The 17,308-nt window shown below is 41.4% G+C and overlaps 1 protein-coding gene across 1 annotated transcript; it reads right to left on the bottom strand.

The window, feature by feature from the left end:
• Positions 1-782: 782 nt before the first annotated feature.
• On the bottom strand, positions 783-2,486 carry LOC149256808 (uncharacterized). The gene is made up of 2 exons (XM_089455466.1): positions 2,148-2,486; positions 783-2,012 (listed from the first exon to the last, which is right to left on the bottom strand). The coding sequence occupies exons 1-2, from the start codon at positions 2,484-2,486 to the stop codon at positions 783-785; spliced, it is 1,569 nt and encodes a 522-aa protein (XP_089311592.1).
• Between the last annotated feature and the right edge of the window lie 14,822 nt (positions 2,487-17,308).

The following is a 17,308-nucleotide window of genomic DNA, read 5'->3' as shown; positions in this document are numbered from 1 at the left end:
CTTTACTTCTCTTACCGTTGGTTCTCCAAACAACATAATATTGTCAACGAATTGTTGATGAGTTAGAGGCAGGTTGTTTCCCCATATTTTCAGACCTTTTATCCTGTTTGCTGCTCTCTCTTGTTTGATGAATCGACCCAGACCTTCAGCGGCTAGAATAAATAGAAACGGTGACAAAGGATCTCCCTGCCGCTAGAGGCGTTGAAGGTTTTTGTGGGGCTTCCATTAACTAGAATAGAAAAGTGTGGAGAAGAAATCAGATTATGGATCCAGGCAATCCATCTCTGATGAAAACCAAATCTTTCTAGGACTGTTTCCAAATATTTCCAATTTAATCTGTCATAAGCCTTTGACAAATCTAATTTGATCATCATTCCTTTTTTCTTTTTAACTTTTAGGGAATGGATAACTTCCTGAGTAACAACTAGGTCATCGAGGATCTGCTTGCCTTCCACAAAACATGTTTGTTCAGACGAGATTAAATTGTCCAAGAGGGGTTTTAATCTCTTGGCAATCAGGGATGTAATCATCTTGTAAATGACATTACACAATGCTATAGGTCTAAAGCCATTAGCATCTTCTAGATTGTCTCCCTTATGAATGAGGGCATAAAAAGTAGAATTAAGAGTAGGCCATACCTTTTGGTTCATCCTTGATTCTTCCACTAGATCCAGAATCTCCCTTCCCAAGAAGTGCCAGCCTGCCTGGTAAAAGTCCACCGTGTAGCCATCTGGTCCAGGAGCTGTCCCTTTCTTCATTGCTTTCACAACTTCCTCAAGCTCTTATAAGGTCACAACCCTCATCAGCGCTTTGTTTTGGTCCTCAGTAACCAAGCTGGGGATAGCCGAGCAGATCTCCTGAATGGCTCTCGTTCTATCAGCTTGAGGTTCTGTTAAAATTTCTTTGTGGTGATCCATTAGGACTTGTTCAATCTTAGTCTGCTCCACCACTCTTTCCCCATTCTTGTCTTTGATCGATAGAATCCTGTTTCCCTGTCTATGCTTGATCATAGCCTGATGGAAGAATTTAGTGTTTCTTTCCCCCTCCCTTAGCCACTTTATCCTTGATTTTTGTCGCCACAAGATCTCCTCTTGCTTCCGTCTCTCTTCCAATCTGCCAAGGATTACCCCTTCCCTGTTAATGCTTTCCTCTGTTCTACCTTCCAAAATCATCTTCTGTTGAAGATCCTCCATTTCCCCTTCTAGTTTTTGCTTATCTTCCAGAATGTTACCAAACTCCTCTTTGTTCCATTTTTTTATTTTTCCTTTCAGCTCTTTCAGTTTTAGTTGGAACGTATGCATTTTACCTCTGCCCTGAACAGTACATTGTTTCCACCATTCCTCTACTTTCTTGATGAATTCAGGGTCCCTCAACCAGAAGGCTTCAAATCTGAAGGGCCTTTTCCCCTGATTCCTCTTGATATCAACCTCTAATCGAATCGGCCAGTGGTCAGATCCCAGGGATGGAATGATCTTGGCTTCCACAAAAACATCTTTGTTCATGATGGCTTCAGAAACTAGGAATCTATCCAGTCTTGAAGCAATTTGGTTTTTTCCTCCCCTTCTGTTGTTCCAGGTGCAAATCCCATTAATGGTCTGGATATCAACAAGCCGTAGTTCCTCTATCATTTCATTGAATCTGTCCATATTCCTAACCCCTCCTTTTTTCTCTTCTAAGGATCTGATCAAATTGAAGTCGCCTCCAATGATCCAAGCAGCTTCAGGGTAAAGTCTACGGATAGTTTTAATACTGTTTATGAAATTCTCTTTTTCCCCAGGAGAAGGGGGGCCGTAAACCCCTGAAATGACCACCTGTTCCTTGGTTCCTACTATCCTACCCAGACCAGTAAGGATTCCGCTCATGCTGGTCCAACTATCTAAGATGATTTCATTCGGATTCCACAGAACTGCAATACCTCCTGCAGAACCGATTGCATCTTGCCCTATCACTTGATATTGCAATCTGCTTTTTTCTATTATTTCTTCAAGTTGCTGAACCAAAATCTTTGTCTCCTGTAAAATCATGATGCTAGGCTTCTCTTTTTTCAGCTTATCCTTCATATACCTTTGTTTACCTTTACTATTCAAACCCCTAATATTCCAACTAATAACTATCATTTAAAACTTTTGGAAGGAGGGGAAGAATACCTCAGACAGAGGTATCACCTTACCTGAGTTTATCAACGTTTCTCCCACCGTCTGGATAGTTTCACTCATTGTTTTCCGGCCTCTTTTCCTGTTGTTTTTGCCAGAGCTGCCCATTCCCGTCGCTTCATTCCCCTGTTCACTTCCTGTCATTACTGGTTTATCCGGGTGCTCCCCTTTTCTCTCCTTGTATTTCTGGAATACCTCCTTGTACAATTGTTTTTGTTTTTCAGGTATGAACCTGTTGTCAAGATACTTCCATTCCTGGATTAATCTTCTCATGATTTTCTCCTCTTCAGCTTCGCTTTCAGGTTGGTTTTCCACTTCCATCTGAGATTCCATTTCTGTTTCTTCTATCTTCTCCTCCGGTCATTCTCTGCTGGTTTTGTTCAGGTTCTTTTCCTTTCCTTTCTCGTCTCCGGCGATTTCCATAGGGGTGTTCCCCGGGTCCTCATCGTCCTCCAAATTTACTTCATATTCCTCATTTTCGCTCTGCAGTACCTGAAACTTGTTTTGATTGTTTTTTTGGCTGGGTTTCTCCTGAGATTGGGTTTTTGGTCCCTCTTTATTCTGCCTCTTCTTCCTTGTAACCTGCTGAAAACCTCTCTCCGATTCCTCCATTCTCTCAGTACTTCTCTGATGATCCGCTTGGCTTTTCTTAGACTCTTCCTCTTTATTCATTGGGCATTGCCTATATAAGTGGCCATATTCATGGCAGTTACGACATCTGAAGGGGATGTGTTCGTAATCGATTGGCTGCTTCCAAACCTCATCGTGATACTCCACTTCAACGTTTTCCGGGAGGGGTTCTGCCAGATTCATGTATACATAGATCCTCGCATAAGCATTATATTTACCTCGTTTCGTGGCCTCTGCAATTTTAACAAAGCTCCCAATCGTGTTACCTATTCCTTCCAAAATTTCAGGGTCCCAGAATTCATCAGGAAGCCCAAACAGTCGAACCCAGACTGGTGCATCAAGCAGTTTTTCCTTTTCTGGGTTGTATCTCTCCTCCCAATATTTCATGAACAGGCCTGCATTTTTCAAGAAATATGGCGCTTCCTCAAAGATCATGTTCTTATCTTCCAGATTCGTAAAGATCGCTGTGAAAAAACCTTGGGCTCCCAATTTGAGATCCACATGTCCTTTAGGTCTCCACCTCTGATCGATCCATCTGTGTAGCTCCTTCTCTGAAGGCCAGTACCCTATGAACTTACATATTAAGGCATGGTCTTTCATGTAACAATTATATTCTTCCAATTTGTTGCAGGGAATGACATACCTTGGCTGTTTTTGTGCCCTAGGTAGACATTTTCCTCTCATTCTTTTCTGCCACAGGTTGCCCATTACTGGGACATGACTTTCCCTCTCGTTATGCTGAACACCACCTGTGCTTGTCTCGCCTATTACCACGTTTTTGAAGGAGGGGATCTCTCTCCCCCCCCCCTTGGCTCTCCCATTTCGCTCAGGGCGTGTTTTTAGGGTTAAAACCCAGCTCTGCCGCTGAGATCTCCGAAGACTGAAACACGCTTACAACGGGGATTCGTTGCCCAAGCGGATCAGAATCCACCTTCCTCAATCTGATCCCTGTTATTGCCTCTGTCAACGCTGTCCGGCTGCCCAGGCCCTAGCGCGCATCGTTCGCTCCTGTAGCCCCCCACTCGGTCCAGGTACAATAACTCTCACCAAAAACCTATTTTAGTCACAATCATATATTTTAATTAATTTCGATTTATAATTATTTTAAATTTAAATTTTATTTTCTCATGTGAAAGTCCATATTTATTCTTAACCAAAACCTATTTTTTAATGCCCAACCCATAAGTTCAATATTTTTTAGTTTTTGATGTTTTCTACAATTTGAAGAGGATACATGATCTCTGCATACCCTCCTCAGCTCCTCATAAGTCTTATTCTTGCCATCTCACTTGATTACAAGTGCTAAAACACTTACCTACCTCGTCCCACAGAACACCCTGCATCCTGACTTCATTTCCCAGACCCAAAGCTGCCTGCTCCATTTGATCTAGCAACAAAACCTTCAAAATCAACCAAAAACCCTAGAGCCACTATACCTAGCCTAAAATCCAAATTTGATTCAGTCATCTCAACTGAGGTTGACAAGGAGAGAGCCCTCTCCCGACCTGGTAGGGATAGCTACCAGATTAAGCTTGGTTTGTGGTTATCCTAGGATTGCCTCCCTTCAGCCTGAGGTCAATCTAGGCTCTAACATAGTGGCGACCATACTGGGGAAGAAAGACAAATCACCCCAGTACAATTGAGAAGTTCTGAACTTTTGGATGATAAGTTTAGAATTCAGTAGGCTGAAAAGTGGAAAGTTGTAAAGCAATATAAAACTCTTGAGAACTTTGAACACACTGGCTTCAAGAAGATACACTAGGTCCAATCCCAATCCCGATCCTCCTCCCATATTTGAAAATCCTAATCTTATCCCTCGGATACTTAGACAAGAAAGTTTATCAAGTCCTAGACTAGTGTTCAGATCTCATTCATGCCCGGTAGAGTGGTTATTCCTTGAAGATCTCCCTTTTGACGAATATTTTGGTCTCTCCCTGTTTAGAACCACATTTGATAGTGAATTTCTGGACATAGTCGTAGACCCAGATTCACCAAAGAGCTTGAAATTGAAAGGGCCAAATTGATAAGTAACCGAAATCTTCAGAACTCTCCTCAGTCATCCATCACCATTGATCGAATTCCTGAACTCTATTATTCGGCTTCAACATCTTTTGCCTCATCATAAATTCCCCATATTCCAATGAATCATTCGACATCCCCGTTTATACCTTCCCTCCCTCATCAGCGTATCATTATCCCTCAAATACCCATCACTTCTGCTACATCAACAACTCTTGTTGTCACAAATCCTCTTCTTTCCTTAAGACCAATTTCAAATCCGCCTCGAGTCATGGTTGCCAGATATGCACCTCTCGTTCTGCCTCAGAATTTGGATGATATGCCCAATGATTACCAAAGTAAGATACCTATGTTCGATGCCACTCAAAGTATCACAGCGCAACAACATGTTGATAGGATGAATGAATTCTTTGATCTTCATGAGGTAGATGCCGAAAATGTGTCCATGAGATTATTTGTGTAGAGTTTTGGAGGCGAGGTTTGAAAGTGGTTCAGAGCATTACCAGCGGGATCTATCAATACTTTGTCGGTTCTCCATAGACAATTCCTGGATTGATGGGAGGTAAAGAAAAATCCTCTCCAAATTTTATCTGAGTATGAAAATATTAAAAGGAATGTAGGTGAAAGTGTCCAAGATTACTGCGTAAGGTTCAATACAGTTTATAATGCTATTCCAACTGACATTAAGCCACCAATGGGGTTGGCATTGATCAAATTTCCCGACGGCTTCGATGCTGATATGGCGTATCAATTGAGAGAAAGAGATCCAACCACACTTGAGCATATGCAGAAGAACGCAGTGAGTGTAGAGGAAATGTCGTGGCAGAAAAAGTCATTTGGGCTGACACAACTGACCTCCCTAGGAGTATGAACTCTCTAGCGACAAACAAGACAAAATGGAGTGATCTTTCTCTAAATATACCTTTTACAATATGAAAAGTACAAGTGTTTAGGCTTACCTTATTCCAAAACGCTATTGTTGAAGTCCGTTCTTGACGATCCGGATGAGCTCCCCCTTCAAGTCAATTCCTGCAACCACAAACAATCAAACAACTACCGAGCACTTGTATTTCATATAATAAAACATACATTCAACATGCAGACCAAGGAACACATGAAATAACTCATTAACACAAGCTATTGAGAAAAATAAACCAGTTTGTATTAATAACGAAACAAAGAAACTCTTACAACCTGGCCTTGGTGTTGTGCAAGTTCCTTCCAGGGTCCATCAAGTGTTTTCCTCTACTTTGACAAAGCTCACCCACTTCCAAGTAGAATCATGTAAAGACAATCTCTCCTCACAAAGGTTCTAATGGAAGACCTAAATCCTGCAGCATTTACCCAAAGAAAATGTATAGCTCCAACCTCTCCTCCTTCTGGCTCAATGCCTTTATTTATAGTGCTGTAAAGAGGTTATTCAGGTCCACTATCAATGGGATCATCCCCCTCTATGGGTGGGATAGCTCCCTTATTGATGGGATAAGTCCCCTCTTAATAGAGATACATGAACCAACTGGAGGCGCATCCATTTCATCAAACCGACCTCTAGAATGTTCCAGAAGTAACCACAAGTAACTTTCTCAAGATAAAACTTGCGCATTTTGCCTTTTACAGGAGGACGCACCTGTCCTTTAACATACAGAGCGTCCATGGACGCAGCTTTTGTGAACATGGCCTGCGTCCCCGCAGGTAAGGCTAGAGAGAACCTGCGACCCCAGAGATAAACATAGTTTTTACAAGACTTTCTCTCTTCTTTGAGTTTGAGATGGATAACAGAGGCATAGACTTGCCTAAGAGGGTAGCATGACTATTGATTTGAGCCATACTAACTGTAAGTAGTCAAGGTGACATTTTTTAGTGTAACAAATTGCCCCCTAAAGTGCGAAGCCTGGAATAGATTGGTATTTTGTAATTTTAGGAAGGGTGAAGCGCTTTATCATTTCAAGGATTGACTTGTGGATGACCTGGTTAGAACCTGCAATTTTCAACACAAAATACATGTATAAGATTATATCATCACTGAGGTAGGCATTCCCATACTCAGATTCAAAACTTTAACTAATGGACTAACTATTCTGATACAGGAATGATCTTGCAGTACATCATTTTTATAGACTTTTGTAGATACAGTATGGACGCATCCATCTGTTTATGATTAGTCTACATAGATAATGAATACAAAACTCCTCGCAGCCTGGATGGTAGAAACTAGATCCAGGGTCTTCACTTCTACTTCCCGAATTGGTACGATTCTAAGCATGTGATAAAATGTTTTGATGTCGAACATGTTAGAAACCACTTGATTACCAGTCGATGATGTGAACTGTTAACAAGCGTGAGAGAGACCACCAGTAATGTCAATGGTTCTCAAAGTACCAAGCACAACCCGTGAAATGTGAATAGATGTTCTGATGTCGAACACTTCACGGAATCCTTTGATCGAAAGTCAATGATGTAAACTGTCGTCAAAGGCGAGAAACCTGCCATTGATGCATGCAGACTTCAAGGTACTGTCGATTCCTAAGTCATCTTTCTAGATAATGTGTCGATGTCGATAGAAAGCGACTCGTTGCAGGCAAGCCCGCAACACGAAATCATTGTTCAAGTTGAAGAAATGTTGCTGTAAGGACTGACTCAGGGATGGTCGAATGGATGACAAGTATTTTGCAGATGAAAGTTTTGCTTGCAGACCTCTTGAACACATAACGACACGACAGATGGTTTGGTGATGAATAACTCAAAGTTAATCCCTGAACCCGGTTAAAGATTTTCAAAGTGATTTGGTCAACTGTGAGGTAAAAGATTTCCCAACCCAGGTGAAATGCAAAAGTGTCGTGTTCAAGAGTGGTAATAAAGTTTCGTTTGAGACAAAAGGTGACAAATAGGTTCATTCTTCTCTCTTTTCCCCCACCATTTCTGGCAAGTATCTCTTTATTTTTAACAAGCTTGAGGAGGATAACATATGCTTGGTTATAAGCTCATCCTTCGGACGAGTCCAACCTAGTTTAAATTCGAACCCTAGGAAGGAGTGGTTCGTTCCCGTTTGTAATTGAACAGGTCCTTTACTGTAAAAGTTTAACGAGCCCAGTATAGGAGAAACTCGGCGTTTTTCATTTTTAGAGAGTCTGAAAAACTTAAGGAAACTCCAAGTTGAACTTTTTCGTAAGTTTGTGTCCCTCAAGCCCGAAAAAGTATAAAATAATACCTGGGGGAACCGCTTGATCTTGCGACCAAGGAGTACTTTCATAATAGTGTCGTCGACCTGAAAAGTAAAAAGCGATCAAAGACACGTCGTTTTAGTTCTTTATCGAGTTTGAAACGACAAAAACCCGGCAATCTTTTCCTGATTTTACGGTCAGAAAAGAGCTAAAAGGGGACCGTCTTTTAATTCCGTTTTAACGAGTGTAAAAGAAACACTCGGCGATCTTTTCATGTTTTAGGAGTCAGAAAAGGGCTTAAAAGATGACTCTGATATTTTTAGTTGTGAAAATTACAATTTCCCTCGAAATCCCTTTGTCCTGCACAAAAGCGACACATTACTCATACCTGCTTAAAATAGGCAAAAATACGTCGAAAAACATCTTTTCATGGTAAAAAATGAACTCATTCACCCAAAAAACCTATAAAAAGACCTTTTAGCATGTCATTTTTACCGTTTGACTTTGGAGGTTGAAAAAGGAGCTTTTGACAAGAAACTTCCCGTGGTCGCTGCGGAAAATCTGACTGTCGGAATCGAACGCCGCTTCACCCAGGTACTTTACACATCCTACTCTGCATTTCTATCCGTTTAGAATTTAGTTTTTGGTCTCTGTTTCATTTTTTGGGGGGGTTTTGGGTTCAAAATGCGCCTCTCGGCGGACACAGGTTCCCTTCGGGTGACCTGCGTCCCCCGACTTTTTCTCACACGGGAAAATGGTCGGGGGACGCAGCCCGCCTTCAGGCAAGCTGCGTCCGGACGCCCTGTGCTACAAAGCTAGGGTGTGTCCTCCGAGTAATGCGCATTTGAAAACCCCAACTCTCTCAAAAAACCACCAAATTTCTTCAAATCAATTTCTAATTGTCTTTTTTGATATGCAGGGCATTAATCATGTTAGACTGGAGAGAGAGAGAGCACGTAGAGGAAGATGAAGCTGCAATAAACCACCAACCCTCTCTGGATGCCTTAAGAACATGCGGGTTGTACAAATATTGGACCATACCGGGCATGAGGGCCAGGTAAAATTCTTGGAATGGCTGGTTGAGCGATGGAACGTTCAGGATCAATGTTTTTACATAGGAGGGCACCAGCTCGAGATAGAGCCCTCGGATGTATACTTTCTTACTGGCTTGCCAAACAGAGGTGAGCAACTCAATCTTGCGGGGACCAGGCCGGGTGGCCAACCCCTTGATGATCTCCGCGAGGAGTGGTGCAGACCCGGGACTCGCCATAAAAAAGGCGTAGAGATAAAACACATCGCTCTGCCGGAACTCAGAGTCATTGCGTTCACGGTTACCAGAATTTGCGGCGCGGCCGCTTTACACATTGCTTCCGGATCCCAAATGCGGATGGCAGTTGACTGTTACCAAGGCACTATCTTCAACTGGTGTGAAGCTGTGTCGGCTCATATGAAGAGCCAACTGACCAAGGCAAAGAACGGACGACTAAAGACTTTTGGATATGGGCCTATAGTCGTGAGCTTTGCCTTGGAGAGAGTTCCAATGCTGATCCCTCAGCAACTCACTGTTGATGACTTGGGTCCTCGGGAGCCAAAGCTTATTCGATGGGTTGCGGTGATGGCCCGGCATCCTGACGAGGGCACGGCAATGGTTCGATTCTCAGACAGTTACTTTGACTGGTTAGAGGGCCAGCTTTTCGTGATACAAGACTTTCCATATGCCGGAATGGATTTCAGAGGTGATCCGGACATGGTTCTTCCACAGGGAGAACAATGGGACGACAGAGGTACTTTTATTTAGATAATCTTCGGCAAAATCACATAACCAATCTTATGTCGACGCGTTTCGAACCAACCAGTGTGGTTCATCGTCAGGACAAGTTGAAGAACCAATCCGGCTACGCTGAATAAATAGAGTGTGCAGAGACTCCAACGGCTATATTGGCAACTGCTAATTTTGACCTAAGGATCCTAGTCAAACCCCTAACACTATAAATAGCTACAACAGGTAAAATTTGTTAATTTATATCTAAAATTAAAATCGATTTTTTTATTTATTATTTTATTATTTTTATTTATAATATCATATTTACTATAATGGTCATATGTCTATAATTATTATTATTCTAATATTATTTAAATATTATGTCATTCTTAAATTTAGTTATATTAGGTAATTTTTCTATAAAATAAACTATTCTACATTATATAATGGTCCATTCGAATAATATAAGTTTATTAATAAATCTATATTTACTAAAAAATTCTTAATTCAATATTAATAAAAACAAACAAATAAAATCCCTATTATCATTCTTAGACTAATATATATGAACATTATCGATTATAAAATTAGTTATATATTTATATTTAATACATATTAAATAAATAATATACACATAATTTAGTTATATATTTATATTTAATACATATTAAATAAATAATATACACATAAACTATATTGAATTTATATTATATAAAACAAATAAACAAATATATTAATTTTATATAAATTAATTATACTATTATAATATAAAAAATATATTAAATCTGGCATATATTTATATTTAATATATATTAAATAGGTTAATATACAAATAAATTTATATTATATATAACAAATAAATTAATCTTGAATTTATATTCTATATAACAAAAATATATTAAATTAATATAAAATAAATTTATATTATTATAATATAACAAATATATTAACTTTATATATAGATTATGTTAAACTTATATTATATATAACAAATAAATTTATATTTAAATTAATGATTTATATTCACTCTACATTCAAAGGACAAACTTGCCAAAAGAGAAATTAAAGGAGGAGGAAGACAGAAACCCTAAGACCTAACCCAAAGAGGAATGAGGAGGCTAGGAAGACAGGGCTGGGACCCAGCAACTGCTAATCTTCCAACCATCATCCCTATTAAGATTGTTCGGCCTTTTCTCAATCTCCAGGGCCTCTCTAAATTTGCGATGGTGAAACTGCGCAATTTTGGCAATGACTTGAGCATCCTCTATGCATACATGATGCATAGTCTTCCCCGCATGCTCAGCCAGGGCCGAGGACTTGGTCCTACCATGTCTTAAGTCAGCCGAATGCTCGCTGATCCGCTGATTGATAGACCGACCAGTTTCACCAATATAAGGGGTCCCACAGGAACATGGAATGACATAGACACCCTTCATGCTCTTAGGGTCAACCGGGTCTTTTACAGACCTGAGGGAGCCACGGATAGTATTGAGAGGTCTAAAAGTGGCGGATACATCATACTTCCTTAGAATCCTCGCAATCCTGTCCGTGGTCCCTTGGATGAAAGGAAGGTTCACACCCAGGACATGATCTTTAGGAACCCTTCGGGTTGAAGGCTCCTTCTTGGCCTTGAGGAAGGCTTTTTGACCGAGGTGCCTATTGTAACCATTCTTCTCAAAACTTCTAGGAGGTGAGCCTTCTCCGTTTCCAGGCTCTCCCTATCCGAAATTCACAAGTTTTCTAGTTATGTATTTTTTATTTTTCATATATATCGTCTCAAACTAACAGTAAAATTTTCAAAATGCAGATGTTGGTCCACAGCGTCCAGCCAATCTCCGGCCTTATGATAGACGACATCCAGTTGCACCGGCACCGGCCCCACAGGATGCGGCTGCAGACGTACTAGCTGAGTTGGAGCATGACCTAGATCGTCTCACGGTAGACATACCGAGACTACTATGGACGACATTCCTATCAGGCTTCAACGTTTTGTAGTCGCGGTCCCTGGACCGTTTAGGAGGTTTCTGCGTAAGGTAGCCCGCGCAGTGGTGTCGTACAGAGAGCACCACCAGTGATTGACTAGTCACTTTTTGTAGTCACATGTGACATTTTTGACTTTTGTACTATAATTTTGCCGATCATAAGGTGTTCTCAATCTATGATTGAAGACGATGTATATATTTTTTGGACACACTTCTATCTATATATATCACTATTACCGGCTTATCTTGTTTAACATGTATGATAAAATGTCTTTAAATTTACTTGCATGATTATTATAAATGTCTGTCCAACACTCGAGAAGCAATTGCATCTGCTAATGTATTCAGGGACCTTGGAATATGTTGATATTTAATGTAATCAAATTCACGTTCCAAGAGACGCACTCTCAAAAACAACCTTAACAACATAGGATTTCTAATGGCATAAACTCTATTAAGCTGTAATACAACAAGTTTAGAATCTAACCTCACAATCAAACGTCGAATTCCAAATGAAATAGATTCGGATAATAATTCAACCACTGCACTGTATTCTGCAATGTTATTCGTTGTTTGACCGAGGCTTACCCCATGCATAGAAACTAACTCGTCAGAGGGTGAATAGATAACCCAAGCTGCGGAAGAGATATTCCATGTACTACGACAAGCACCATCAGCAAATCCAATGTATGTTTGGAGAGGCGTCGACATCTACAATATCAAGAGTAAAACCAAAACAAGCCAGAATAATGACGAAAACCACACTCGCTAAACTAAGCATACTGACTAAACTAACACACTTGCTAGCTAGAAAGAAAATCTAACCTATCTAAAAATTTCTCCATCCATCACTTTAAGCATAATACCTCTTTAGGTAAAGTCCATTTCTGGGTTTGCCCAAAGAGTCCCCATCAAAATCAACTAGCTCATAAGCCCCTTTTGCTAGCTTTCGCTTTACAATGTAGGGCCCATGCCACATGGGAACGAATTTTCCGGCACCTAGCTTATCGTTAGCTTGATCATATAATAGTACTAGGTCTCCTTCCGAAAAACTTCGAGGAGTTACATTTTTATCGTACTGAGCTTTCATTCGTTTTGCGTGAGTCTCGATAGCTAAAGTAGCATCACGTTGAGTCTCATCTAATTTAGCCAAGTATAACAACCGTTTCTCCTCTTCGGAAGTAGCTGGAAGTAATTCGACAGCCATTTGAAGTGATGGGATTTCGCACTCAATAGGTAACACAGCTTCTAAGCCATAAACTAGCTGAAAAGGGGTGAAACCTGTTGAATTTTTCACTGAAGTTCAATATGCCCATAGCGCCGAAAATAACATGTTATGCCAATTCGTTCGATGGATACCAATGATCCGTCGAATCATGATGACTAGAACTTTGTTGATTGACTCAACTAAACCGTTGGCTTGCGGATAATAAGGTGTAGAGCTATCGTGGCGCAAACCAAGCTGGCTTGTAAGCTCAGTCATCATGATATTTCGAAAATGGCTCCCATGATCAGTAATGATTGCTTGTGGGACACCAAACCTAGTTATGATATGATTGAATACGAAAACTGCAGCTGTCTTTCCGCTTGCGTCGAATGTAGGCATCGGCTCGGCCCACTTAGTAAAATAATCAACCGCGAGGATGATATACGCATGCCCCCCGGCCGAGTGAGGGTTACAAGTAATAAAGTCAATACCCCATTTGGCGAATGGACCAGCGGCAATTATAGGGTGGAGAGGAGCAGGTGGAGCGCGCATCTTTCGATCAAACACTTGACAGTTGTGGCATTTTCTGACGGCAAGGATACAATCTTTGAACATAGACGGCCAGAAATAGCCAGCGCGCAACACCTTCTGAGCTGTGGCATAGCCAGACATATGACCGCCACATGCTCCAGAGTGACAATCATTCAAAACTCTCTCAGCCTCATCGTGAGTTAAACAACGTCGAAAAACTAAGTCTGCCCCCAGGCGATAAAGTGTATCTCCAATAATTCTGTATTGCTGGGATTGAAACCGAATTTTTCGACGGGCTTCCTTGGAAGCTTCAGGCCGAAAGGTTTGGGTTTGGAGATAGATGATTATATCCCCATACCACGGATCTACAGTGCTAATAAGAAACAAAGATTCGTCCGCAATGGACTCCTCTGCCACAGTCTCTGTGTCAGCACTCGGGAAATCACACATCAATTCCGCGAAGACTAAAGATTTCTTAGACTTGGACTTCTCAAACTCCAAGTCGAACTCTTGCAGGATGACGATCCATTTAGAGTACTTGCCCCCTAGCAGTTGTTTTGTCAAGATATAAATCATAGGGTTGCAATCCGAAATAACAGTAGTTTTGCGGAGAAGAATGTAGTGACGGAAACGCTGGACAGCTTGAACGGCTGCCAGGGCCAATTTCTCCACATGTGAATATTTTAACTCAGTTGGATTTAAGGTTCTACTAAGATAATATATTACATGCTCTGCCTTGAATTCATCTTCTTGAACTAACACCATTCCAATGGTGGAATGCGAAGCTGCGAGGTATAAGAAGTAGTCCTGGTTGTAGTTGGGAGGATGCAATAACGGTGCATGGGTCAACGCGTGTTTTAATGCATCAAAAGATTGTTGGGCAATCTCGTCCCAAAAGAATTGTACGTTCTGTTTCAACAACCGTGTAAAACCTTTAGTGACCTCGGCGTAGTTAGGGATGAATCAGCGTAAAAAGTTTGCTTTCCCTTGCAAACTTTGGAGTTGGCGCAAACTCGAAGGAGGAGGCAATTGGATGATAGCCTCGACTTTCGAGGGATCGACGCGAATGCTGGCTTTGGAAACAACAAATCCCAGCAATCGACCTATTTCTATACAGAAAACACACTTGTGGGGATTCAACCGAATTCGATAATGCCTACACCTCATAAAGATTGCTCGTAAATGGACAAGGTGATCAGCTCGGTGTAAAGAATGAGCAGGCAAATCATCGAGATAGGGTTGCACAATGTGCTTGATGTCATGAAATGCATAAGACATGGCCCGTTGAAAAGTAGCGCCGGCGTTCTTAAGCCCAAAAGGTAATTTGCAATAAGCAAATGTCCTCCATGGACAAATGAATGCCGTTTTTGGTTGGTCGGCAGGTAGAATATTGATTTGATTATAGCCTGAGAAACCATCCATGAAGGAAAACATCTCACTTCCGCCACAATCATCAATTATTTGATCGATATAAGGCGTAGGATAGTTGTCTTTTGGACAAGCTTGATTGATATCCCTATAATCGATACAGATTCTTATTGTTCCTTGTTTTTTATTGACGGGAACAATATTCGATACCCAATCCGTTAACGGGATCGGATAAATGAAACCTGCTTTCAACAAATTTTCGACTTCTGCTTTAATTGCAGCTGCTTTTCGAGGGTGAATCTGACGCAACCGTTGCCGAATGGGTTTAGCATCCGGGTAGGTTTTGATTTCATGAACAACAATGGCAGGATCGATTCCTGGCATTTCCTCGTAGGACCAGGCAAAAACGTCGCGGAATTCTTGGAATAGGGCCTTGTAAGTTTGGATTTCTTCGTCAGTACATGCGGCACCTATATGAATGTTCTCCTCAATTCCGGGCTTCACTGATATATCAATGGGAATAGTACGAGAAATATTCCCTAAATTCAGCTCCGAATCAGAATGTTTCGTTGGATCCTGAGCGTCTTTGACATAATCAGCGGTAAAGATAGATGAAAAATCATTTTCAAATGCATCGCCCTTAGGTAAAAACGAAGATCTGTGATGGAGATCTTCCCATGGTAGATCATCTACACTTAGGATTTCGCGAAGTCGTTCGTCAGATGACACGTCTTCGGGAAACGTTATCCGTTCTAAAGGTGAGGTGAAAGATGACTCTTCACTGACCACATTCATTTGGTCGGTTTTGGTTGAATGAAAATCGGTAAAAGACATAAGAGCTTCATAAGCAATTTCGTACGGACTCAACGGCATAACATCACCGAGTGAATCTAGCTCAGAGTCAGAGGGAACATACCAAGGATCATCATGAATAATGTTTTCTGATGTGATCATATGAATCGTTGCAAATGAAGGATCTACATTGAGTGGAGGGAGAGGAAAAGTTCCCAGTAAACCAGAATCTTTCACTAAACCTACACCAATGTCCTTGTAAGGGAGTGTCGTTTTACCAACATGTTGGATAGTTTCTGAAGAGGATGGGTCGGATGAAAAGTATGTCAGCTGATCAATAGTCACGATCTTACCGTTATGTGGGAATTTAATGACTCTGAAGACCGATGAAACGACCGCTGTCATAGCATATGACCAACTTCGACCCAAGAGAAGGTTGTAGTCTAGAGGGGCATCAACCACTTCCACATCCAGACTAACGGTTTTACCTTCGACCCCTATAGGCAATTCTTGTAGAATACCAAACGGACGGAACCCACGGCCATCAAAGGCCTTAAGGATGGTGGGGGATTGGTTCAACGAAGGAGAACCAAGCGATCTCCAACATTGAATCGACATAATACACGTGGAAGCCCCTCATCAATCACAGTCCGATGAATAGGCCTGTTTTTGACTATCACTGGATTTGGAAAGCCATTTGATGGGGGAGACGTGGTGTACTATTTTCTAGATCAAAGATCATTAGGTTCGGGTCCTGAACATCGACAGCTCCGATAGCCGACAAAAGCAATTTTCGTTGCGCTGGACATGATTGCAGCACTTCGAGTGCCGACATTGCTGAAGGTGAAACAGCTAAGTCTTCAACAATGTTGTAATTCTGGGCTACTCTCGCATGTGGATTGAAAGCAGACCTTCGAAGTACACCCTTGGCGGGCGGCTTAATCACTAAGTCTGGGTTAGGTTTTTCGATCTGTAGTGGATCGGAACCAGGAGTTGAGGTTGATGGGTTAGAGTGAGAAGATTCTGCTTCTTTACCATCAACAGGAGCCTTACTACCATAATCTTGCGATCGAGTCGCAATCCTGACATGAGACATCATCAAAATGGGTTCTTCACTGGCATTCGAAGAAGAACCTATCATCTTATTCTCCTGCTCTGGAAATGGATTCTTTAACACAGCAGGAGTGGGAGAACCTTTAACGATTTTCACTACCTCGGCCCGATGAGGGCAGTCTCTCGTAAAATGATCTTCTTCACAAATGAGACAAGGATAACGAGGTTTGCGCTTTTCGTCATTGGTTTCCGATTTTTCTACTTTCTCCTTTGGAGCCTTGTCTGCTTTGGCCTTCTTCTTTCCTTTCTTCTTTCCACCGTTTTTTGGTTTGGCCGTAGATGACTCGACGACGTGAATGTCGGCGGTGAGTTCAGGAGAAGACTCTCCTGTCGGAGAATCAGGCAAAGTGATAATTGGAGTAGTTGAAGCCTTGGAAGACTTCTTCTTGCTCTTCGTAGTCATGATACCAATCATACCATCAGCGGCATGAGATCCCGAAGGAGCAGCAGCGATTTGGTTTGACTTGGGAAGATCCGGGATTTTCTCGTGTAACGTACCTGACTGAGTGTAAACTAAGTCAAGGTACTGTGCTTGAGCAATGACTTGCTCCTCAGTAACTACGCCGGCCTTAGCTACATCTTCAGTAATT

The sequence above is a fragment of the Pinus tabuliformis genome, chromosome 7 (genome assembly GCF_031772625.1).
Source record: "Pinus tabuliformis cultivar Carrire ecotype Pingquan chromosome 7, CPIR1, whole genome shotgun sequence".
NCBI lineage: Eukaryota > Viridiplantae > Streptophyta > Pinopsida > Pinales > Pinaceae > Pinus > Pinus tabuliformis.
This window is presented reverse-complemented; position numbering and strand designations above follow the sequence as displayed.

Bases quoted from the DNA above. Each gene is read 5' to 3' on its own strand.
- LOC149256808 (XM_089455466.1), bottom strand. From the start codon at position 2,486: ATGGAATCTCAGATGGAAGTGGAAAACCAACCTGAAAGCGAAGCTGAA. The intron at 2,013-2,147 runs GTATTCTTCCCC...ATGATTTTACAG, and splicing joins AGGTGATACCTCTGTCTGAG to GAGACAAAGATTTTGGTTCA.